Here is a 26,410-nt window from a genome sequence, read left to right on the forward strand (position 1 = left end):
CAGTGAAGCCACAGGATATGAGGACAGCGCAGTGCAGTCATATCAAAAGTCACGAAACAAAACCCCCTGAACATTTCAGACTGAATGTCTGAGTCTGAGTTATTTTATGTAACTGTTGAAATGTCAGTTGCATCTCTTCACAGACCCATAACCCAACCATACGTGAACTCACTGCTCCATTTGTTGCCACAACATTATCCACAATGCACCAGTCAGGCCAATTTGATTCATACATAATTACACGAGGAATTGGAGCGATCACATTTGCATTTGGCTTGATTAATTTAATGCTGAAAACAGGCAGGCCCACTCAGATAGCAGCTTAACCGTGATTCAGCTAGCCGAGACATCCTCTTTAAAATTGATTTCCCTTTATTCGCCAGCTGCAATAATGAGCCGGGCATGGTGATAAGGATCACATTCTGCATATCGCAGGGAATCAATCAGGTCTGACTGCATGAGTTATAGATCATTGATCACAGTGGAGAGACTCCCCAGTCTATTATCGAGGATGAAATGGGAAAACTATGCGAATAAGTATAAAGTGAGATGATGAAGAAATATTACTTCTGCTCAAAACTGAGAAATTTAAATTCTGTGGAATCATTGTATTAAGTTAATTAATCAAAAACATGGTTTAAATTGTATGAAAGAAGTTGGTGAGAGTTAGTACTTCCTCTTCAAATTCTTTAAGCCTTAACACTCATCCTATTCTCAGTAAGACTACTCTTATAAATGGTTTATAATTAGGTTAATAGTTAGGTTTGTCAATCGTTACTGTGCTGCATCACCAAGTCAGATTCCTGTGTACTTTCTCCATTTGACAAATAAAGCGATTCTTACTCTGATTAATAAGTTGTTACAACACATTACATAAGTGTTTACAGCCTAATTAGAACCTAATTCTAAATCTTTTAAAAATCAGCTCCATTATAAATCAGTGGTACCCTCAATTTGTTTAATCCCTATCTATATTTTTTACACGAGATTTGTAGAATGAACTTAACTTGTCATTCATCGAATTTCTCCCCTTTCAGTTTGTCTTCCATCAAATCGCTCTCAGATCAGCTCCTCAAGGTGGCCCCGTTCCTGCAGCCTTACATCAAAGGTGTAGAGAAAGCTCTGTGTCACATCCTGAACAACTACCACCTCGTTCAAAACGGCAGCTCATCTGAGAAGGTGTTCGGAGAAGCAGCAATGATCGTCCTGTCATCTTTGAACATCACCTTGGGCGACATGAATTGGGGAAATTTCTCTGGACTCTCTGTACCTGGCATTATAAGAGAAGTTGTCAAAATGATAGTCAACATGAAGATATTTGGCGACGCGCCTATGGTTTACCAAGCCCTGGAGCAAGTTCTAGCGTCCAACGCCACAAACGTGATCATGCAGAAGGTGACTGAGATGTCTGCATGGTTGGCTTCCACTCAAGCGTCTGGACTGGACCTGCTGACTCAGGCTCTGCCCAAAATCTACGACCTCCTCAGGCCTCTCTTGTCTCTTTTGAACCACATGAATGTGGACATTCCAGCCAACACGGGGTTGTTTGAAGACCTAGCTGGAAACATAATTGCAATGCTGAGGCAGTTAGTAAGCACCGGTGGTCTTGTGGCACCCATGAACCACCATCCCAGCATGTATCAGCAGAATGTGACAGGAGGCTACCATACACCGAGCCGCCGACACAGACGCGAGGCCCCGCCGATGCCGATGAGGGAGCCCATAAATGACTTCATAGACCTGTTCTACATTGACTACCCTGCCATGTTCAAAGCCATCTCTGTCACTCCCAGCACAGCAGAAATTCTAGAGAACGTCCACGTGTTCTTAGCCAATCCTGATCTGAACATTGTGATGAAGGGAGCTACATGCGGCATGCCGTGGGGCTTGAATGCCTCTCGGGAAGCAACTATTGATGCTGTTCTCGGGATGCTCTCCTCCCTGACTCTACCTAGCATATTCCAGACGTAAGTCTTATTTGCACTAGCCAAAATGTGGCTTTAGGAATAAGAAAAGATGCACTTCTTTAGCTTCAGATATGAATTTGCTCCAGCATCTAAAAACAACTGCTTTAAAACTGGGTTGCACCAACAAGGTCCAATTTTTAAACCAGATTAAATCACGATTTAAATCTCTCTTTACAGATTAAATTTAATTCTGTTGAACCGGAACTCCAATTAATAATGTGGTCTTGTATAAACTTTAAACTTTGAGATGGACTGAGAACAATTACAAATCACGTTCCTCACAGAACATCAAGGGACAGACTGTGATGCATCTCTTCTTTCTTCACGCCAGATATTTCAGCTGACAAGTTTTACTTAAAGGAGAAATTAGAGCTCCCTGCAGATCCATCATAAGTAGACTAACTGTGCTTACTAACTTGTTAGCTAGCTAGCCAGCACACAATATAGTGTTCTGTTAACTTTTTAGTTAGATTGCTAACAATTTAACATTTTGGTAAATATTAAGTTAGTAAACAAACAACGTAGCTTTTTTTTTTTTTACTTTTCTGCTAGCCAGCAATGTAACCTTTTTAAAAATCTTTTTGGCTAGCTAGCAAACAATGCAATGTTTTGTTACCTTATTAGCTAAATAGCTAACAATGTGGCATTTTGTTTACTATTAAGCTTGCTAACAAACAACATAACTTTTTCTTTTACTTTTTAGCAAGGTGCCGAACATTATAACTCATATTTTCACTTTTTAGCTACCTAGAGAACTGTGTAATGTTTTATTAACTTATTAGCAGGGTAGCTAATAAAGTAGCTAGGTAGCTCCTTACAGCGTATTAGGTCCTGACAGCACTCAGACATATTTATTTATTTATTTAAATTTGGCAACAATCTTCATATTGAAGGTTAAAATAGTTTAAATAGTTAAACTTTTATTTACCAAACTAAATTACTTTATAATTATACAACTGTATAGTTTAAAATCTGGATTAACACATTATAAACCTAACTATACTAAACTTTGATTCAAACTAATCTTAGATTAAATTAATATTACTGGTACAGTCCGGTCTAAATCTCTCCTTTTTGTTTTATTTTTCACTGTTATGTTGCTCTGTTGGACCCTGTTTTATAAACAATCCTTGCTGGATCTTCCGCAGGTCATCAATGGATCTTCTGATGAATTCTGCTGCCATGCTTCCTGATGGCTTTCCGTTCTCCGCGTTGCTCAAGAATATCACCAGACTGCTTGCCAGGGAATCTCAAGGTAACTTAACGGTTCTGATCTACCGTCTGTCTGACTCAGTCTGGACAGTTTTTGGATCAAGGGCAATCTCATAATAAGAAATATGCACTCATTAGTTAAATGGAGAATCCCCAAATGAATGATGCTTCATCCTTTCAGTTTCTCCAAATTAACTTTACCTACTGACTCCTCAGTGAATTCCCTCCCACTCAATGCTCAGTCTAATTGTTTCTGTACTGTAGAGCTCACACTGATGCTGCAGCTTGTGTTTACATAGCTGCTGTAACAGTATGTATGTTTATGCACAGTCTGTCAAGTGCAAGTTGTTTTCATTTCCACACACACAGTGAACAGGAGCAAATTTTTATTTCTCACAGTCCAAGGTGCTAACAAAGACATATCAAATATAGACGTGTAAAAATATAAATTTTAGAAAAGCAAACAAAAAAACATACAAAAAAATAACAGACATCTGGCTCGCAGGAAAAGTACAATTACAACGGGAATAGAGCTATGAGCTACGAGGCGTTTGCCTGCTGTGATTTAAAATGCAGTGTGCACTTCTGTATTTAAACATAGCGACAGTGTAGCAGCATGAATAGATAATAAAATAGAAAACAGTGCAGGGTAAGACTGTTTTGAGTGGAGTTTGTGACATTCAACGCTATGAGCAGTGTAACGTTGTAAAGGATAGACACACAATAAATACTACATAGATTAATTAAGAGTACAAACAATGTCACAGTTATTTTGGATGATAATAATAATGATGCAGATAAGAATATTTACGTATGAATAATGCCATACAGGTAAATTATGACATCTAGAGAATATGAGCAGTGTAACAGTCAAATATAGATAAAAAAATACAGAAATATTCTGTATAATGACTTGGAAAAACTAAGAGTATGAACAGTATAAATGCTGAGTGACAAGCCTGTCAGGCTTTGTTATTAAACAGAGGCACGGCATGGAAGAGTGGCAACTTTTTCTCCGTCCTTCATGGCTATTGCGGGACCACGGGAGGACCATAAAACATTTTGTTAATGCCGTTGTTATTGTATACATGATTATAGCACGGCATAATTCATCGTGGAGATATGAGAAATAAGACTTCACATCAGCTTAGCTTGAGCTCCCAAAGAGCCCAAGGCCATATGGCCCTTCTCCAGCAGAAAGCCACTCAGCACCTTTTTAAATCTCATTAGCAAAGTAGAATTCAATCACTTATCCCGTCCGCCCTCGCTAAACGTCTCCCCCTCGCGCTCACACAAGTGGACATCTATGACCTCCTTTTAATTGGCATCTGTGCTTGTGTGATAATGTTTTTAGTGTGCAGAATCTCTTTGTAAGCAGCAGCGGCTTCACTTCTCCAAATCCACCACTCATATTCTTCACACACACACACACACACACACCCAGAGTGAACTGTTGTAATTGCTAAGGCCTCTAGGTGTTGAGCACCCAGAGATTAAACATCACCATTGTCTAATTTTGGCCTAATTAAATATTCTGTCATCACATCTTGTTGCCTGAGGTGGTGCCTTTCTTAGGGCTTGTCAGATGTGTTTTAATGCACGACAGCATCTAGTACTGCTGGCCCCTCTGGCCCCATCAGTCCCGCACAGGGCTTCACTTTAAGCACATCATTTGCTGCTCGCTGCCTGACGACGCTGCCCCGTAATGGTGCGAGTCGTAATGAAGCCCAGTGGGATGTCATGTTTTTCTGTCACCTTACAGACCTTATTGCCCTCCTTTCCCTCTCCCATCCCATCTTCCTGTCTAACTCTAATAACCTTTCTCTTTCTCTCATTTTTTTTCCCCCTCTCTCCCTTTCCCTGCACAGAAAACCTGATCCTCATGCAACAGACCATCAACACAGCCGCTGCACTCTTCCGCCTCAGCCTGACAGACCCGCAATTCACAAAGCAACTTCACCACCTGAAGTCCCAGGTCTCTGCACTGACCCTGACACCGTCACAGATTTATCATTCATCAAGAGTGGAAAAAATTGTACTTCAGAATATCTGACAACACTGTCAGGGTTCATTAAAGGAGCAATATGTAGCGACTACACATGCAAAAATATTTATAGCAGTCCACATAATGAGTTGGAGCCATAGTCTGTATATTAAATAGGTTGAAATCCCATTATATGTACAGTCTAGTTTGGTTGAAGAAAGTTGTTTACCCCCTGCCCCCTCCTCAGATTCAGGGAAGCTCAGGCAGGAGCATAAATTGATCATCTGTTGTTCAGGATGTTGATCAGCTGTTTATCAATCTGTCTGTCAATATAAAGCTAAGCCTCTTATTATTATATACATGCTGAACGGCAGTAAAATATTTCTTAATTGAACAGGTATTGATTTCTTACAACTCAAAAACAGACATTTTCTCATTCAGGGAACATTTGGTATTAATTTGATCTCTGATTAGTGTGAAAGAGTCAAACAAAAACAGTTGTTCTAGTCCAGAATTGAAATTTCAAAGGAGGACAACACAGCAAAGATTTCATCTTAACATGTTTCCTAAACCTCTGATGACGTATCCTATGATTTATTACAGCAAATATATTACAAATTTCTCCCTTAAGCGTTTTAATAAGCACATTTATAATTAGTCAAGTCAAGTCCATTTTTCTTTATGTAGCCCAATATTGCAAATCAAACCCCTCCCCCCTTTTTTGGTGCATTTTTGCTTTTATTTGATAGTGACAGTTGAAGATATGACAGGAAAGGGGCAGGGACTGGATGACATATAGCAAATGGGCCACAGGCAGAAGTCGAACCGGTGGCCACAGCAGGGGACTGATAGCCTCGGTATATGGGGTACATGCTCTGCTAACTGAGCTACATGTGCACCCCTAAAAAAAAAATCTCTTTTAATATTGAAAAGAAATGGAAGAAACCTCAAGCAGAGCTACAGAGGAGGGATCCCCCTCCAAGAATTGATGGACATGCAATAGATACCACATGTACAAAACAGAAGAGCAAACAGATGACAGAGTCTCTGACATGTAAAATTAGAAATTGTTTATAAAAATGTGGATCCAGGAGGATGTTAAACAACTTCAGGTGTCGCCTGTGGAACCTGAAGCGTATAACCTCCCCTCCAACATGGAGACCCGGAGGAGAACAGGCCACAAAATCTAATTAACTACAAGTTTCTGTAACAAAATACTTTACATCTGATACATTAAAGGGGGGATCTGTTATATATTTACTGTAAGAATTCATAAAATGACAAAGATATCTCAACTAAAATGAGGAAATAAGGAAACGTTAAGGTGAAATAACTGCTTCTCTAACCACAAAGCTACAACCACAGTCTGTCCCCTTTGTTCTCCAGTTGAGTAAGTTTCTGTTTATGAGTCGTAAGAAATGATTAATAATCTTTAAGGGGGAGTTAGATGTGTGTATAGTACTTTTGGAGCAGTGGGGTTTTATTTTCAGGACAGTGGGCGTAGCTTTACATTGACAGACAATTAACAGCTGTACACAGCTGGTCAGCCTTCAGTGTTGGATTCACTGTCGCTTGTTGTTGTCAAAATATAATGTTGTGCTCATCTTGCGCTCCTGCGGCGTGTTTGATAGTGGTTGACCCAAAGTCTTACTGGCAGTGAAACTGGAGCAAAATATATTTGCAACGTGAACATGAATAGGCAACAAAAACAAGAACGCCACTGATTCGACTTTGGTTACAGTTTGAATGAAATTGATTTTTGTAGGTTGACAGAGATGGTGATATGCTTTTTGATTAAATGCCAGAGCCTGTTATTTGCTGCCAGTGCCAAAAAAGCTGCAAATTACAAGTATTCAATGAAAAAGGCTTCAAAAGTTTTGCTCAGATGTGAAGGGAAAGGCTGAAAGACAGAACCATCAACAGTCAAACCTTTCAGAAACAAAAAAAAAAAAAAAACGCATTCACAAATTCTTCAATTGGATTGGGGTTCTTTGAGGCACAGTAAGACTGAGCTCTAACCCTGACCCTGAAAGTAATAAAATAATTAATCTAGTAAAATATTCCCACACCATGTTGGGTGGCACAGTATGACTAAAGCCAGTCTTTGTTGCATACGTTTGATCCTGAGAGAGCAGAAATTCTTTGTGTTGCTGACGTGACTGATTTGTTGTAGGTGTGCAGCCTCGAGAATACAGAGACCGTGCGTCTGTTGCTGCGGACCGTCTCCCTGAGGCCCGGTCAGCTGTGTCACACGTTTATACCCGGCCTACAGGTCTTGGTCGAGAGTCTGAAGATGAACATGACCACTCTGGCCGATGCCATCTTCCAGGTCATCATCGGAGACCCGAGCACCTACAGAGTCCGATCAAACTGGTACAGTATTCTCTTCATCCCCGTTAAAGGGATAGTTTGGATTATTTAATGTGGGCTATATGAGTTTTTATCAATAGTCAGTGTGATACTTACAGTAGATGCTAGTCGACGCTCTCATAGGCTGGAGAAGCGGAGAAGAATACCAGCATGCAAGATAAGCAATGTACTGCTGTCCAACTAAAAAAAAGTCAACATTACTTTAAGTGTACGCTATATTTAGAATATTTTCACTGCTTTATTTTGCCGTTACTGGCAGAAAATTGCCTTTACATAAGACAAATATCACTCTCTCCAAACCAACCAAACTCCATGGCTGTAATCAGTAATCTTAGCTTGCAGAGCACTGGAGTTGCTTGTCTACCGCTTCCTCGAACTGTTACTTTCTTTGTGTTATTGTGTGACATTGGTGAATCCAAACTATACTTTTAAAACACCTACGTCACACAATAACAGAAACAAGCCAGCAGATCAAGGCAGCAGTAGACCAGACACTCTCATTTTCTGCGAGGTAAAAATTCTTATTTCACACATGGAGTTTGGTTGGTGTGAAGACAATACTTTGGCTTATAAAAAGGTGGAAAAAGTCTGTCTGATGGCAAAGGAAGGTGGTGAAAACATTCTAAATATAGTGCACACGTAAACTGATATCGACTTTTTTTTTTAGGTGGACCACTTCTAAAGGGACAGTTCACCCCTAAAATAAAAGTACATACGATTCCTCTTACTTGTAGTACTGTTTATCCATCTGGATGTTTTGGTGTGGTGAAGAGATGCCCCAGTGAAAAAAACATTTGAAAAATTTAACGGCAATGTCTCTTTATAGAAATCATGACCTGGTTACTCAAGACAATCCACAGACCTTGTTGTGAGCAGTTAAATTTAGGAACTACTTTCTTTCTTCTAAAAGAAAATGGATCCTAACAACAGGGTCTGTGGATTGTCTTGCTTAAGTATGATTTCTGGAAAGAGTTATTGCTGATGAATTTTGCAAATGTACTTTTTGGTGCTTGGAGCACCACAAGCTGAGTGACATTTAGTCCTACTGTGTTGGCAATAAGTCAGATATCTCTGTCTCTCTTTATTGATATCTTCAAACCTCTGCAGCCCACACCAAAACAATCTAAATGGATAAATAGCTTAGCTTTTGTGCTTGTACGCCTCTGCTTCACCTGGGGGCATGCTGACCTCCATCTACTGTATGTAACACACTATCAATAATTACATTGCACAACCCCACATTAAATAATTTGAACTACCCTTTTAAAGTTTTTTATATTCATGTTTGTACAGAAGAAGCTGCTCTCACCATTGTCTAGTCATTGTCTACCTCACGTATCCCTTTTGTATAAATTACCACAGACTCACCTCACAGGATTTGAGGGCACTGAAGTCTACAGAATCAGACAGTTACCTCTTTTTGTCGTTTGGGGGCCAATAAACAAAGTTTTCTTGTGTTGGTTTTAACTGAATTTTCACCTCAGTCCATTTAGCCTCCAGGACGCCTGCGAGCATTTTATTTTATGTTTTTTTTAAATCAAAGCTTCGTCCCCAAGAAAAAGATTTTTTATGTTTCATATTTCCTGGCTAAAGTTATTTGTATGCCTGTGTGTTATGTGATTACAGGACCTCTGTGTTGACTCAAGGTTTGAACTTTACCGCCAGCAGCCTGCGCTCTCTTCAAATTAACACGACTTCCCCAGGTGAGAAATTTCTCAACATCACAACAGTATTTCAGAACACAACATTATACATTCTTGCACTACTGCTGTTTATTATTGACCAACTCTCTTAATTATTACCCTCATTATTTCTGTGACTGTATGCTGAAGGACCTCTGTGATTCACAACTTTTGAAAAACCTTGAAAAACCGTTTTTCTTACACCTCTACACCGGTGACAGCCATGGCCACAGGCATTGCTGTTTTTGGGTCATCCCATTATTGTGAACGCTATATTTTAAGAACGCCTTGAGGGAATTTCTTCAAACTTGGTGAAAATGTCCACTTGGACTCAGGGATGAACTGATTAGAGTTTAGTGGTCAAAGGTCACTATGACGTTACAGAACACTTTTTTGGCCAGAACACAAGAATTAATGTGGAAATTAAGGATCGACCTGCCCTGGTCCCTAAATCAAACACACCTACACTTTACTCCATCACAGTTCAATTGTACCTCTGACCTCTAACTACTTTTCAGTGTGAAGTAGAAGTTTGGTAAACTACAGTTTCCAACGAGTTTCCCCAATTCTGAGTAAAAATACACAAGTATCAGCATCAAAATGTACTTAAAGGAGAAATATGTAATATATTTACTGCCATAAGTCAGCCAGGGTGTCTCCTGACCTCATGTCTGTCCCACTCCTGTGAACACGATATCTTAGGAATGCTTGGAGGGAACTTCTTCACAGTTAGTACAGACGGCCACTTGAGCTGCTTAGATTTTGGTGGTCAAAGGTCAAAGGTCACCGTGACCACAAAAAACACTTTTCTGGCCATAACTAAAGAATTCATACACTAATTATGACAAAATCTCACACAAATGTCTGATAGGATACTAGCAGTGCTGCAGAGCAACTAATTACATGTTACTAGTTACATGTAACTAAATTGCAATCGGTTACAGTTACCAATTAAAATATGTAATTGATTACTGTTACTAATCACAATGTTGGTGATTACAAAGGGGTTGCATGCAAGCATTCTTTTCCGGCTGCCTCTGCACTCTGCTCTTCTAGTTTCTGCAGATTTTACGTCTCACAGCTGATTTTGTCGTCTTATGTGTCTGGCTAATTATGAAGAAGGAAAAATATGGAGACAAATCAAAGAGGAAGAGTTTATATACAAAATGATACACACATTTTTCCCTATGAAAAACAGAATATCAATGGAAAAAAGGTGTATGAATGGTTTATTGTGACCCAAAAAGTTTTGAACTGGCCAGATTCAGATTTTAGGGCTGCGGTCACCTCGGTATTAAAAGGGCGCTGCCTGATGTGATAACAGTGAAAGAAAGCAGATCACAAATCTTGTTTCCATAACAACAGAGTGCTCATTTCAGTTCGCCCATTGCTGACTTGTGCCTGAAAAAACCGTTTGCTTGTTGCTGAATAATCTTACAATAAGAAGTTATTACAGCGGCCAATTTCTCCACTGTCGCTTTGTCTGTAATTGCTTCTCTCATAAACACTAAAACGGTGTCTTCTTTATTGTGATTGGCTGGCTGAGAGAATGGTCGATGTCAGTCAAAGCTGTGCTTCTGAGGATGGTAAGACAACAGCCAGGTGTTGCTGTGGTTTTAGTATCAAACAGGTATTGGCATCTGGCAATAAAAAAACAAAGCTACACGTGAACACAGCCTGAGGCAGCTGTTGCACCTACAGCTGTTCCTATAGCAGGAAATGCCATCAGGATACAGTACTACTGTAGTAGACATGTATATGAAAAATTAAATGAAAAAAATACAACTGGAAGAAAAGATAATGTTTAGGAGATTTTACAGGCTATTTTTGTAACATTACTTTCCACTGTTATACAAGTGAAAATAAAAACACTGGTTCTATATATATATAAAAAAGCAAACAATACACTGCATCACTGTCATAATAAAAAATCCACTTTTCAACAAGCGCTTATATCACTTTATTTCCCAGGAGTGGTGACAGTCGGCGAGATGCTGAGGAATAAAACAGCCTTCATTGCGGATGTTCGGCAACACATGGATTTTGATCCAACGGCTCTCGGCCTCCTGTTGGAAACAACCCTACCTAACAACAATTTCATGGTGAGCCAGGGGCATCTTCAGTATTTACCCACATAGAGTGTATATACAGTGTACAAGCAAACATTTAATCACTATTTTTCTCAAAGACACAATGTAAGGTTCAGACTGTACAAAGTTGTAGAGAAACACACCGCGCACTACTACAGTACATTCCTCACCGAATGATGTGGAACGAGGTCACAACTTACAGTTTTCAGTTTTTCAGATTGCCGTTCTCAGGAGGCCCGTTGTACTCGACTGCAAAGAACTAATTTTATTTTTACTAAAAGTAGCAGTACTACAGTGTGAATCAAGTTAAAACAGTGTTGGGGTGTAGTTAAGTATCTGTAGTTCAATAATTCTAACTACTGTTCGCGGTAGTTTGGTGTTACGTTAACTACAACAAAATATCAGTGGCTTTTTCATTTGTTCAGTTTTGGGTCATTTAGTTTTGTTTTTTGAGACTAGAAAGATGAAGTTTAATTACTTTTCACTGTGAAGTAGTAGTTCGATAAAGTGCAGTTTTAAACTAGCTTGTGAGTAAAAACATGTAAGTATTAGCTTCAAAATAAGCATAATAACTTACTGAAAGTACCAAAAGATTTATATTTTATTTATATTATATTATTGGATTCTAATTATTGATGCATTGAAGTGTAAGCTTTACTAAGGCTGCAGCTGTAAAGATCAAACTAATTTTGATTACTGTATAATAATTTGTAACAATTTATTAGTCCATTTATATTTAATAATTATAATCTGAATCAGCAAATTAAATAGTAACTAATATTGTAAAATATAAGTGTGTGATGCAATGCAGTACGATATCGTACGACTGCAATGCAATGCCATACAATACAACTTTATTGTCAGTATACACTCAGATTCATTTTGGTGATTCTGGTTTAGCAGCAGAATCAACTGATGCATAGAAGGATTCTGCAGCCTGTTGCGTTTAAATGGAGGGACCCTGAATCGCCCGTTTATCCCGAATAACCATTTAAAACATGAAAATAAATGTGCCGCTACATCTTCTTACGGAATAAACTCTATATGAGGAATCCATCAATTTCTTTGTTGTGAATTGTCGCTGAAGGCAGCTGACAATCAGGAGGGAGGCCAAAAATAATTTCCTCTGCCTTTTTAGTGTTAATGACTTTTTCTGAATTTGCATGTTATATGGACTTGTATAATTGTATTGTTTTTTTTTCTTTGGGCTATACTCTGCCTAAGGCTTGTGCTACATGGTGCAATTTACAGTAAATGTAACTTCACTTTGATTGGAGGATAACCCTGTAACCTCCAGCTAATGGCACAGAAGTTACATTCTATACAGCTAGCTTGTTTAATTTAGTACCGTATCAATCAGGCTAAAAAAAACAAAAAAAACACTACAATGGACGCTGAACTGCAAGCCTAATCAGAATCACTCAGCGGCTGGCCACTGTACATGGACCGTTTCTCTTAAGAAACATGACTTGGTGGAATAAAAAGCTGCCCTCTTAAAGTCTCCAGCTCTCAAGATCATGTTGAAAACGGTTCACAGAAAATCACTTGTCAGCTGGTGGTAACACACTAAGTGACTAAAATATCAACACTATATGTGGCTGTATAACAGTTGACCCATGTGACTCATGCAAACAAACACACTTCCATGATTGCCTGCTTGAAAAACAGTTAATTATATGTGTTTGATTGCACACCATTCTTGCCAAGCACTCAGAGCAGCAAGACTGACTTACATGGTGACATACATGTTGTTTTCGCTGAAAGGAGGAGAAATCAAGCCCAGGATGTTCCAATATATCACACCAGCTCAGCCCATTTCCCACATAAAACTTCAGGTTATATCTATTTTGTCCAGGCATTTTACTCAACAGTGTCAACATCAGACAAATAACAAAATAAACTCAACAAAGTTTGTGTCTTCGGTATGTTCTGAGTGAGAGAAAAATAAGGCATAAGGAATCATGAAGGGAAAGATTTTAAAAATTGCCTAAATATGATCCTTTTTTATAAGTACAGACATTTGAGAAAGCCTCACTGAACCTCACGCATGTTGCAACAGAAAATCTGACAAATGTTTATAACTCATACATGTTTCCTCCATGACAAGTTTTATGAGATAAGGATTGCCCTTTTGCCGGGGCAAATAAAATGCTTCATCAGGAAAGTAAATCTGGTAATTCACTTGCCCCACGGAAAAGTGGTTAAAAGGAATTGAACTATTAAACTATTTTGATAATTAATTTTTCAGCCTCTCAAATATGGAGATGTCCCGCTTTTCTTTGTTTACTATAATATTAAACTGAATATCTTTTTTTCTGGACATTGCAGCCCTAGATTAAATGCGGCATTTAACTTAAGTCATTGTTATTATCTGATAACTGCTAATAAATAACACAACTTGTGCAGGGGCGAGTGAAAATTGCAAGTAGATTTATAGGTAGAGAGGTTAAGAATTTCCTTTTGCACATGAACTGTACTGCATCCGACTCCATGTTGCATGTAAAACAGTTTCTGGTTGATTGTGGACAGCACTGAACCCTGTGTGGACATCAGACAAGAAATCAAGCATAAATTAATTTTTTACTTTGGATTGGCAATGGGAAAAGGTATATTTCTTTACTTTCCCCAAGTTACATTCCTGAAGACTTTCAATATATTTATGAATTACATATTTATGAGACTGGAACAGTTGAAAGACTTTATGTTGGAAGTTGTGCCAGGTTATATCGTATAATACCTGTTCTAATCTCTGTTGTTTTTATATTTCATACCTTCTCCTGTGTTTCTGTTGCCGGTATTAACAGTTTCCATGCTCTCTGAATGCTTCTGAAACAGATCATGTCCTGGCTGATCAACCTGCGTTACTGCAACTCCACAGCATCCAAGAACATGAAAGAGGCAGATGCAGTCATCTTAAACACCTTCTGCTCCATGTCTGTCGACCAGTGGTACAGCTTCTCGCTGCTGATTGCTCGCCATCTCAACACGGAGAAATTCATCTACAGAGTAAGGCTGAATTTAGATTGAGCTTTTTGTCAAAAGAAAAAGAAAACAACATGCTACACTTTCTTCTAAGGTTAACGCCTTTTTCTTCGATTTGTGAAAATACCAGAGAATGTGAGAATTTGGTGATTGCACATTCTTCTGTAATAGCTGGACGGACAAAGAAATCATTTCTGTTGGACAGCTGGAAAACATGTTTGATGCTACAGTGTGTGTTTTTGAGGAACATGTAAGTCAGAGAGAAATTTGCTTTTGTACAAGAAAACATTTGTTCCCCAGATGAATCCTTGCCTATCTCACATGTTTTTTCAAAAATGTATTTTGTTACTGATGTTTTTTCCATTTGATCCAAGAAAACCAAACGCTGTCCATCCCAAAGACTCCAATAAACCATCCATATTTAATACGAGACATGCAGCACATGTGTAGGCGTAGCTCAGATCTACTGATCTAGATACAGTAATTTAAAAAGGAGTAGCAGCAGGTTTCTTTAATAGGCATCTTTTCTACCTCGAATGCAGCATTTTCTCTGTTTATTTTGCTGTTCCCAGGATGTTTTACCAACCTGAAACATCAGTATTTGGCGTCTGGGGAATGAAACATAATAATAGTCTTCCTGGTGCATTTATGAACAGGTCGGACAAATCCTACTTGTTTTACCTTTAAACCTGAGGTAGGCCATTTATTTCTGCTGTTACTGGGCAAAGTTTCTTGATAACTTGAAAATTTATCATGCCCTGTGAAGCTTTTTAGCCCGTTTCAGCTCATTGTTTTGATTTTATGTCCTGCAACTTTGCTGTTTTAGTTCACTTTAACACTTTTGGTAGCACAGTAGCAGTGTGTATATAGTATATAATAGTAATAATCTGTGAAGAAATTCTCAAAAAAAAATACTCATCCTGCCCAGCACCAAATGTCAGATAGACAAAGTTAGCGGCTAGCTGGTGTACGTACTATGACAGTCACTTTAGCAGTCGATGCTGGCCAAACACGACCTGTAATACCGTTTTACACCAAAATTAATGCGTGCATGCAGGTTTTTTAAATGTGGCTCAACCTGTTAAAATATGCCATTGACCCTCTTCCCATCACCAGTAGACCAATTTGCCGTTCTGTTTTTTTTTTCCTGGTCTGTAGAGCAGACCTGAGGTCGCAGAAACTGTAACCCATAAAAGCTTGCTATTTATTTTCATCACTGGCATGTTGATGTGAATGTTTTTTATTTTGTAGTTGCGTAGTTGATAATCTAATTTGCCATAACCCAGTTTCACAGAGCTTTTTTTTACTTTCTAACTACCTTCTATGGGTAAAAGAAAAAGGCAGAATATAGTTTCAGGGCATGTAATTTCAGAGAAAGTGTTGGAAAGACATCTTTGTTGAGTTTTATGGGAGCATAATGTTCTCTAAAAATGTAGCTCTACTCTGAAAGTATGCTCAATTAAAATGAGAACTGAAAATCATTTGACCAACAAAGAATGACTATGGTTAATAACAGCCTCTAAAGCGATAAAATAAAAAACCCATGTGGCTGCCTACCAGAGAAAAAACTACTACTACTTGCTTTTATTTGCCTCGCTGCCTTGACTGAATCAACCAAGTGATTTTAATCTACAGTTGACTGAGATGAATAAAGTGTCAACAAGGACAGAGAGGGAAAAAGTGCTCAGAAACTGAATCTATGACCTTGCGATGGTTTGAGACTTTTCAGAGATATTCTTAAGATAGAGTTTTTCATTTTGAGGAATCACCTCCACTGGTTAATTACTTCAATTCAAATTGGCATCGAGCGCTTTGCTGCTGTCTTCCATAACACTCGACCTATGTAGCTTAGAAAAAAAATAAAGCATGACACGACAGGAGAAATACGGTCTTTGGGAACATGAAAAACATCAAACGCACTTGTTGAATGTCAAGAATTTGAAGTAACGGTGAGGTAAATATTTGAATGTCTGTCCCTTTCTTTCAGATGGTGTTGTCTGACGACGTTCAGACCTTGGTGGAAGTTATGCTTCAGGTGGCCGAAACTGTAACCAACATGGTGCAGAAGTTTTTCCCTACCGTTAATCAGCTGCAACAGTCCCTGCGCTCCTTTGATGGCCTCAACCTGATGACTGACTACCAAAATAGAGAAGTGTGTACTTTTTAATAAGTGAGAGAGCTTTGTGTGTGTGTGTGTCTCTATGTCTATATTTAGACCTAGTCAGAAATAAGGAATGCAAATGTTTCGGTGCTCAAAATTAGTCCTGTGACCATACTCAAACAATTGTTCTGCTGCAGCTTGTTTTAATGTTTTTAAAAAGCCTTCGACAAATTATCTATTTTAAATACATGTAAATCATAAAGTATTCAAAGTTTCAGTCTTCATTTTTTTTCCCCCCAGATGACACAAGGGCAGAGGAGCGGCGTGTCTCGCACAGCTACGTTTGTCACCCTCTCTCGAGCGTTGTGCAGCAACGGCATCCTGGCTCTGTTTGGAATCTCCAAACTCCCCATCGTGCCAGAAGCGAGCCCCTCCTTCCCCGAAAACAAACAGAGGGAGGAGATGATCGAGAGGTTCAAGATTCCCCGAAATGCCAGTATGTTGTAAACTGAATATTACTGTGTATTGTTGGTGCAGTCACCTTGTTGATATTCAGTGTTTATCATGGGATTTCTTTGCTTTTAAAAGCACTCATAGTTTGCATTAACAAGTGAATAAATATGGGTTTTATGGATACCCAAGAGTCTCCTCTTTACAGACGTGCCCACCTTATGTTAATCCCATGCGGTTTGGGGCATGCAGTATAAATGAGCTTTTTTTGCTAGGGCTGCAAGTAATTAATTATTTTCATTGTCAGACTCTATTGAGTATTTTCTTGATGAATCGATTACTTGTTTGGTCTATCAGATGTCAGAAAATGATGAAAAATGTTGATAAGTGTTTCCGTAAGTCTAGGATGTTATCCTTAAATGTCTTGTTTTACTCTCAACCCAAAGATATTCAGTTTACTGTCATAATGGGGGAAAAAAAACAGAAAATACTTTTAAGAAGCTGGAATCAGAGACGTTTTTGGACGTTGTGGGACTTTTTTTCTTTTAAAAAATCTCAAAATTCGTAATCAAGTAATCAATTTCTTGCATTCACCTATTCTAAAAATAGTGTTTGAATATTTCTGCATAACCTAAATAGTATCAGTTAGAATTGCATAATTCTTGTGGCTCTTGAGGTCCATTTCTTGTGGACTGATACTACTATCTACTACTATCTACCTACTCTAACCTTTTAGAATAATCACAGCCTCATGACACTTCAACACCACAAACCAGAGACCTGCAGCATTTAGAGGATGTGTGTCTTTCCTATGTATACTGACAATAAGGGGGTTTCCGAGTGATTCCCAGAATAGAAATACATGCCATCCAGTGCATGCAATGCAATTCTTCTACAGAAATCTCCAACTGTAAAAGGTTTTTCATTCCAAATTACACCATGAATTTTTCTGTGGTGTTCCTTAAGGTCTTTGAGGCTTTTTTTTTTCTTTTTACTATTTTCATCAATTCCCAAATAGTCAAAATTGGTGCATTCTGCATCAAATCTGTGTAATACATGGAATCGACCCAAAAACTGCTGCAGCAACTTATAAGACATAATTGAACGTGAGAATGGTCATCATTTACTTCCATCATAATGTTCTTGTAGACTCTAAACTTTCAAAGTTTGAACAAATGCCAAAAGAAGACATATTTGTTACTGCTGATTTATAATTAGAAATCTTGATACACAGTGCTGAGCTGCATCTCAAATTAATCTTCAGGTTCACAGCTGCCAGATGTTCTGTGCTACTTCTAAGCGCCATATACTGTTGACCTCCTTTCTACTTGACTTAAAAATGACAAAAATGGGCATATGGTTGGGAAAGAATGAATGGAGGAGGTTTATTAAACTAACGAAGGCAACTATGACACAGTTAAAAAAAGAACTAATGTACTGTAGGCACATCAAAGAGACATTTTCCTTCCTTTACTCAGTAGTGTTTCTGTGTTATCATCTTCTCAGCCCAAATCACAAAGTTGGCAGTAACAGCGTGGAGTATCCCAGCCCCATCGATATTTGCTTTAAATTTAATTCTGATATGTGTGGACACTTCCCTGCCCACGGAAAGAGGAAAATCCAGAGCTCAGAAGCGAAACACAAATTCTAGCCGGTAGTTCAAAGGAAGTCTGAAGTCACCAGTGATGACCGAACATGTTCACCACCTTCACTCCCACAAGAGTCTAGAAAGATGTTTAGTTTAGTCTCACTTCACACTTCATAAAGGACTAAGGATTAAAGGATAAGGCTGGTTATATTTTTTCTTATGATCCCTTTTTAAAGATTATACACTAGTCTTGGGTATGAACGGTCTTCTGGCTCAGTGCTGCAACATTGTAGAGAAGTTGGAAAGCAGTAAGTGACTTGTTTATTGTTGGTTTTGGTCTTGTCACGGGATTTGTTAAAATAACACCAGCCTTATCTTTCAAGATCAAGAAGATCCTCAAAGCTTCTCTCTGCTGCAAATATTGGGAAAAACAACAAAATATCAAACTTGTTTGTCGGTCAAATAAAACGTTTCACCCTGGTGGATACTGTATGTCTAATGGTTCTCCTCTCCTCTTTCCTCGTGCAGCTCCGTTCTGTATGAACATGTACCTGGACATGGTCAACACCACAGGAGGAGCCATCGCCTGGGCCTTCCTCAAACCAATGCTGATGGGACAAATTCTATACACACCTGACACACCCCTCACCAGGACCATAATGGAGAAGGTATACAGTACAGTACATACAGCATAAATGGGCACATGCAAAAGTTACGCCATTTACGTTTTATCCCACCCACACACAAGTTAAATGATAAATTATTATTGAAATACTGTGAACAAACTCCTTCATATTGTGAATTTGTGTGAAAATGATCAAAATAGACCCATCTGAATCCCACCTCTTTTTGCTGTAAAGTCATCTCAGTGAACTTTCTCCTGTCCTGTTTCCTGTACATAGATGTGTTCTAGACTCATCTATGTTGAAAAGAAAACCAAAGTTTGCAGATGACTTAAAGGGATGGTTCACCCAAAAATTAAAATTCATTATCATCATCAGTCATTATCTACTCACCCTCATGCAGATTGAAAGTTTATTTTTTTCCACAAAACACTGCTGGAGTTTCACAGGAACACAGTGTTGCAGAATCTACTAAACTATTGAAGTGAATGGTGACCAGTTTTTAAATGTAAAAAAAAAAAACACAGAATAAAACCATAAAATGCCTCCATACTGCTCACTGGTGTGATACAAGTCTCCTAAAGCCCCAACATGCCAAGTTGAGTAAAAAAAAATGTTATTTCCACAATGTTTTTAGCCTGAATCTTCTCTGGTGATCCTTAGGTTGGAGCCACGTTCACGTGCACATGCACACTATCTGAACTGTGTGCTCGATATGATGTTATGCAAACGGCATGTTGGGACTTTAGGAGACTTGGATTATGCCAGACAGGCAGTATGGCTCCATTTTATGTTTTGTTTTGTTTTTTTTCAGTTGTGTTTTTTACATTTGAAAACTGGTCACCATTCACTTCCTTTGTTCGGGGGATTCTGCAACACTGTTTTCCTGTGAAACTCCAGCAGTGTTTTGTGGACTAACAAAATAAACCTGACCCTCAGTTAGCTAATTTGCTAGCTAATGATTGATGTAGAGTAGCTAAGAAAATTAGCTGGCATGTTGCTAAAATTAGCTATCAGAGGTAACTAGCTAGCTAACAACTGACAGTTGTGTCTGAAATAAAACTCCTCAATACAAGATCTACAGATTATCTTGAGCAACCAGGTCAGAGATATATTTTTGAAGTGAACTGTTTTCGAACATTTCACAGTTACCCTGTCTGGAGGTTAGCATCTTCATGACCTTTACTTTGTAAATCCTCTGAAATCATCTGACTCCATCGCTCTTTTATAGTACAGAGGTTGTTGCCACTGTTATTTGTTCCTCTTGTAGGCGACACTTGCCTGTTTAGGCTTCATGCCGTGCAGTAAACAAGAAATACAGAGTTGCAGGGGTGTGTAGGCTAAACATATTTGTATGCACCACCATCTTGTACTGTGGTTCTATTTTGAGCAAGTTTGACTTTGTTTTTAGTATACCGCTGCCTTCACAGACTCAAACAGCCACACACAAACACAAACACAAACACACACAAACACAGCAGGTTATGAAATCTTGCTGATATCCAGCCATTTCACATGCTCTCGCCCTTGTCCTATCCTTGTGCAGGCCAACACAACCTTGCAGGAGTTTGCAAATCTGAGGCAGAACTCGGAGGACTGGATCGAATCCTCCAACTACATCATAAACTCTGCCCATATACTCAGCCAGACTTTGCCGATGCTGCAGGTACGAACAGTCAGAGCTGTCTTCCGTGTATCTGATTATTCTAGCTGGCTCGCTGTCGTCTGAAAGTTTGGAGATAAACTTTGCAGTGGTCGTCAACGAGTTTCTGCAGCTGAATCTTGATGTTGTGCATTGTCTCTTCCACTCTCCCTCTCCCCCTGTCAGAATTCCCTCGGCAATTCCTTTGTGAAGAACTTCATTGAGATGCAGACAGACATCAATGTCGGTAAAATGAAGGAGACGCTCAGCAACTTCTGTGAGTGAGCATTTTGAAGGTCTTACTTTTGTAAGCTGCATATAGCAGGCTTACCTTTCTATTCCTCTCCCACTTATTGCCAGTAAAATATCCACACTATCAGAAAATGGGACTGCTCCATAAGTTTACAGGAGGCGTTGCACTCATTTCAACATCCATCTCCTTGATGTGATTGGGGATGTCAGTCTTTTTTTATCTACAAGGTTTGACTTTGACATGCAGGTGTTTAATTAGATTACTGTGCATTGTCAGAATGTATTTCTGTCTTAGTTAACATGTGACATAACAGGGCATGGCACTAAAGAGACACAAATGTCATTATTTTAATTTAAATTTACAGCAATCAAAGATTAAACTGCAGGAAGAAGTGTAGGATCTACTCTGTTTAATAAAGTACTCCCTCATGAAACTGCTCACAATAAGGTTTCTGGATTATCTTTAATAACCAGGCCATGATATTTGGAAAGAGACGTTGCTGTTGAGTTTTTATTCAAGAAAAAACAGACATCCCTACGACTGATATCTCCAGAACTCGGCAACTCACACCAAAACTATCTAGATGGATAAATAGCACTGCAGGCCAGAAGAAAAGTATGTATTTTAGGGGTGAACTGTCCCTTTAACCCCGTCAGTAAATTTTTTTTTTTTTTCAAAGCTAACATGACGCACATGCTGGAGAAGAACAAGCCCGTACTGAAACAGATCACCACCTTGTCCACGCTGATGGTGGACCTCTCCTCCTGCATCAAGTTTGACCGCTACCGTGGCTACGACTCTGCCGACCAGCTCAACGCAGCAGCTCTTGAACTCGCCAAAAACCGTGATCTCTACGCAAGTGAGTAAATATTGGGTGTACTGGACTCTTTCAGTATTCCAGGTTCATTTGCCAGTATGGCATACAGATCTGTTTTTTGTCTCTTCTTTTAAAAACACTCTGTAATCTTTTGGGAACTGAGGACTCTCATTGTTGAAGTTTTTGAAAGTAAAATCCTTTCTCATTCTTGCTTGATATATGATTTCACGTGCTCAACAGTCAGGGATCTCTGTTGTTATATTTTGTGCTTCTTAATGCACCACACATTTTCAATGGGAGACAGGTCTGGACTGCAGGTGGGTCAGTCTAGTACCTGAACTCTTTTACAATGAAGCCACACTGTTGGAACACATTGGTATCGTCTTGCTGAAATAAGCAGGGATGTCTCTGGAAAATACGACGTCTGGATGGCAGCATATGTCGCTCCAAAACCTGTAGGTCCCTTTCAGCATTAATGGGGCCTTCATAGATGTCCAAGCAACCCCTGACATACCCTGATACCAACACAGATGCTGGCTTTTGAAATTAGCCTTGGATGGTCCTTTTCCTCTTTAGGAAATATTGAAGCCAGCCATTGTTGTAATGGGAAGTTAGCTTGTTAACATGCTGCAATATTTATTTTCACTGGAACTACTTAGTAGTAGTGACTTAGCAACAGTTTATGTAGGCAAAGGAACCTAAGAGTTGGTCTGGTCTTTGAACTTTACAATGTACAAAGTAGATTATTGAACATTATATACATGGTGAAATGGAAAAGTTGTAGCTCCCTTTTTACTACTCACAAAAAACAACGCTGACATTTTATAGAGTAGATTGGTTGAATAAGTCAGAAATAAAAAATAAGACAAACTGTTTTACATGTTGGAGTGCTGAAGATGACTTAAGTAGCCTCACCACCTGAGGGAAGAAACTGTGCTGTAGTCTGGTGAGACTGCAGCGGATACTTCTGTATCTCTTGCCAGACGACAGGCGGTTGAACAGGCTGTGGCTGGGGTGGATGATGTCATTTAGTATCCTCTGGCTCTGCAGACATCTCACCTCACCAAAGTCACTGATAATGCTTGATAAACAGGTACCAATAATGTGTCAACAGCATTGAGATGGTGTTATCTGTTTAAGGTGTCATCTTCAAGCTTCCCAAAGACGAGGACCCATCCAAGACTCGCCATTCCAGGTCTGCCTCCTCCACGTCCTCCCTGCCTCCCAAAGTCAGCTATACTATTCGCATGCACATGGACAACCTCATGCGCACTGACAGAGTGCGAGACCCTTACTTCATAAAGGACCCGCACATCTCGGCCAGGCAGACGCTGCGCTACAATCGGGGCTTCATCTACCTGCAGGAGCACATCGATCGGGCAATCATTGAGACCCAGACTGGACACAGAGTCACAGAGCCAGCCGTGCAGCTGCAGCCCTTCCCCTATCCCTGCCACCTCCGGGATGAGTGAGTCCCCCTGGGCACATGGATACACACACACACACACACACACACACAAACACACACATGCCGTTTGAACGTGCTCCTGTATGGATACACGCATAGAAACATGAAAGGATACACAGTGTCTCTGAGGGGACGTACAAGCACTGATGTGGAATAATGCATGCTCTCTCATTATTCATTTGCCACTTGGGACTGACAGTAAGTAGTCAGTCACAGGAGCCTTTCACATTATAATTGGCTCTGTACCATGTGCATGAATATTCACTATTATTGTGCATTCATTTTTGAAAACCATACACATACACTCAGACGCCCTTCAAGCATTTAACAACCATCAATAGCAAACACTGCCTATCTCTGTAGTATACATCCAATCTGACGTGACTTTGGCATTAACTTGTGCATCGCTACACTACATCGTTTCCAATAAATCATGCCTGAACGTAACGCCTATGTTTGTGCTTGCCCTCGAGTGCGTCTAAGACAGTGCTGATATCTCATGTAAGAAGCACCAGCGGGCCACTGTCCCAACTGTAAGATATGATGATCCCCGCTGCTCCGTCGTTCTGATTTATGACTTAACAACACAATTTCTGACATGATAGCGGTGAAATATAGCTATGCAGCATGAAAAATCAGCAACCACTAAATTCCCGCGTGTCAGGCTCCAGATATGATTAGGTCAAAAAATGGAAAACAAAGAGAAAGGCATTTATTTTGCGTAAATAATAAGAGGATCAGGACACGGCTGTCAAAAAATCCCCAAACCCTCCTTCAATATTGCTCTTCCACCCTCTGCATCTCCGTCTCTCTGTCAAGCCAGTGACTGAATGATAGGTCTTTTCATCTGCTGTTGTTGACAGTGATTGGATGTTAGGTTTTCTAGAGGTTTGACTGACAGTTGGCATCTCTGTATTCCCCAGGTACCTGGAGGCCATCTCTTTTGTCTTCCCTATCATGCTGATGATGGCCTGGGTGCTGTTCATAGCTGACTTTGTGAAGAAACTGGTGCATGAGAGAGAGCTGAGGCTGCATGAGGTAATGTTTTCTTTCACTTGAAACATGATGAAACCTGCCACTGTGTTTCTGCTTTGAACGCTGACTTTTTGGTTTCCAAGACGTCCCGCAATGCCCTTGTTTTCGCTCTCTTTCAGAGATACTCACGTTATTTTACCCTTCCTAAGTACTGTTCCTTTTCGCTCTGCGCTCCAATCAGTGTTAATTTTGTTGATGGATAATTTTTTTCTTCATCAGCAACATTTTTTCACTGATGAAGACAATGCGCTGGCAAAACTATGAGAAAATCTATTGGCACTTTTCATTGACAAACAAAAATGAGCCCAAAATGTTGGTTAGGGACGAGTGGACAAGAGATACTATCTCCAAGGTGTTCAGCTTAGTCTCTGACTGCGCTCGGCGCTGCATATTTTTACTTCCCTCCAATCTCTCTTCTTTTCACTCTCCTCCCTGTGCATCTGTGCGCATTCATGAAGCAAAATACATCAAATTAGTGCAGAATCTGATATCTCTCGAGGTGTGTGTTCCTCCAGAACCTCTGCTCTGCCCCCGGCTCTCTCCCTCTCTCTGGCCTGGACCTCACACGATTTTTTCACTGCAGATTTTCTACTCTGGCTTTCGACCTACACTTAGTACGGTCACCAGCAACATTACATTAAGCCACAGTTATTTGAAGGTCTCATTTGGTGCTTTTTAAAACGTTTAACAGCACTTGCTACATGTCACTTCTAAACTACAGTGGCTCTGTAGTGTCAGGCAGAACAGCCGGTAAAAAGGCACTCTGACTCCACCTGTAAATTTAGTGCCCATCGTGAACATAATGCCCCAGGCAAAAAAAAAGTTACAGGATTATTGGAGTAATGTTTTAGTGAAAAGCTTGTTGGTAAAATCTTGGTTTGTAGTTTTGGAACTATTCATCTAGTAATACATGGGCATTGTGCAGGGCAGGTCTATAATACATAATATATTAACATTAGACTCAATAAATAACCACAAATTAGTAATTTACCTTCATACTCATGAAACAAATATGTAACAAAAAGAAGAATGCACTTTTAAAGTAATATAGTACACTTAGTGTGAATAACAGGGTAATATTTGTTTCCTCCAGGAGTATGAGTTTGGATATTTTAGAGAAACGTTTACATAATGTGTTACGTTACATTTTAGTCAACTAAATCTACTGTATGACTGAATGTTCTACTGGCATTTCCATGCATCATCATCCATTGCTGTTCTTGTTTTTACCAAAGTACATGAAAATGATGGGAGTCAATCCACTCAGCCACTTCTTCGCCTGGTTCCTGGAGTGCGCCGCCTACTTGGTTTTCACCATCATCATCCTCACGCTGGTGCTGAAGTTCGGCAACATCCTGCCCAAAAGCGACGGCTTCCTCCTTTTCTTGTACCTCTGTGACTACGGTTTGAGCATCCTGGCCTTCAGCTACCTCATCAGCTCCTTCTTTGATAAGACCTACATCGCCGGCCTCAGTGGCAGCCTTGTTTACATCCTCTGCTTCTTCCCCTTCATCGTGGTCATGGCTGTGGAGAGGAATCTCACCTTTTCCCAGAAGAGCGCACTGGTGAGGAACCTCCTCTGTCATGACTCATGAATGCTAAAGAGTTCAGTTCACCACATAATCAAAAATACATATTTTTAATACATATTACATATTTTTAAGCACCAAAATAAATACTGTAAGGCCACACAAAATGTAGATGTTTTTGAAGATTTATTTTCTCTCTTTTGTCAGCACCATGAACCCTCAGTTATTTTAAAATCTCTCAAGCAAGTGTCCATTATTAGACAGGCCGAAACATGTTAGCAAAGCAACAGAAATGTTATTAAATTGTCCATGTAAAGGCACTTAAACAAATATACACAAATGCAAAACAAATTAAAGTACAAAATCACAAATTACTCTCAGACCGTGCAGAATATTGTTCCTTTGGGGCTGTATGTTTTTCCTCTGCAGCCATGTTAGCTCCTGCAACTGCAGCCATATTGCATCTGACCCATAATGCAACAGGTGTGCCCTTGACTAAACTCATATGACAAATGCAATAAACATTTCAATGAAATGTCAGTTAAAAATGTCTCTTAGACATTTATAAATACATTTAATAATCCAAAACTAGTGTCTTTTTCCAAAAAACTACTACT

General features: G+C 39.4%; 1 protein-coding gene across 1 annotated transcript in view; it reads left to right on the forward strand.

Annotated features, from left to right (window-relative positions):
* The window catches only part of abca12 (ATP-binding cassette, sub-family A (ABC1), member 12), a 118,344-nt gene that overhangs the window by 37,733 nt on the left and 54,201 nt on the right, over window positions 1-26,410 (forward strand). The window contains exons 28-43 of the mRNA XM_084725330.1: window positions 1,038-1,967; window positions 3,116-3,222; window positions 5,048-5,154; window positions 7,337-7,536; window positions 9,160-9,236; window positions 11,187-11,317; window positions 14,141-14,311; window positions 16,275-16,439; window positions 16,689-16,884; window positions 18,955-19,094; window positions 20,596-20,715; window positions 20,878-20,968; window positions 21,624-21,803; window positions 22,902-23,229; window positions 24,153-24,267; window positions 25,500-25,829. Of these exons, the coding sequence (XP_084581456.1) occupies window positions 1,038-1,967; window positions 3,116-3,222; window positions 5,048-5,154; window positions 7,337-7,536; window positions 9,160-9,236; window positions 11,187-11,317; window positions 14,141-14,311; window positions 16,275-16,439; window positions 16,689-16,884; window positions 18,955-19,094; window positions 20,596-20,715; window positions 20,878-20,968; window positions 21,624-21,803; window positions 22,902-23,229; window positions 24,153-24,267; window positions 25,500-25,829 (3,388 nt within the window). The remainder of the gene's footprint in view (window positions 1-1,037; window positions 1,968-3,115; window positions 3,223-5,047; window positions 5,155-7,336; window positions 7,537-9,159; window positions 9,237-11,186; window positions 11,318-14,140; window positions 14,312-16,274; window positions 16,440-16,688; window positions 16,885-18,954; window positions 19,095-20,595; window positions 20,716-20,877; window positions 20,969-21,623; window positions 21,804-22,901; window positions 23,230-24,152; window positions 24,268-25,499; window positions 25,830-26,410) is intronic.

This window comes from Lutjanus erythropterus, chromosome 8 (genome assembly GCF_056507025.1).
Source record: "Lutjanus erythropterus isolate fLutEry1 chromosome 8, fLutEry1.hap2, whole genome shotgun sequence".
Taxonomy (NCBI): Eukaryota; Metazoa; Chordata; class Actinopteri; order Lutjaniformes; family Lutjanidae; genus Lutjanus; species Lutjanus erythropterus.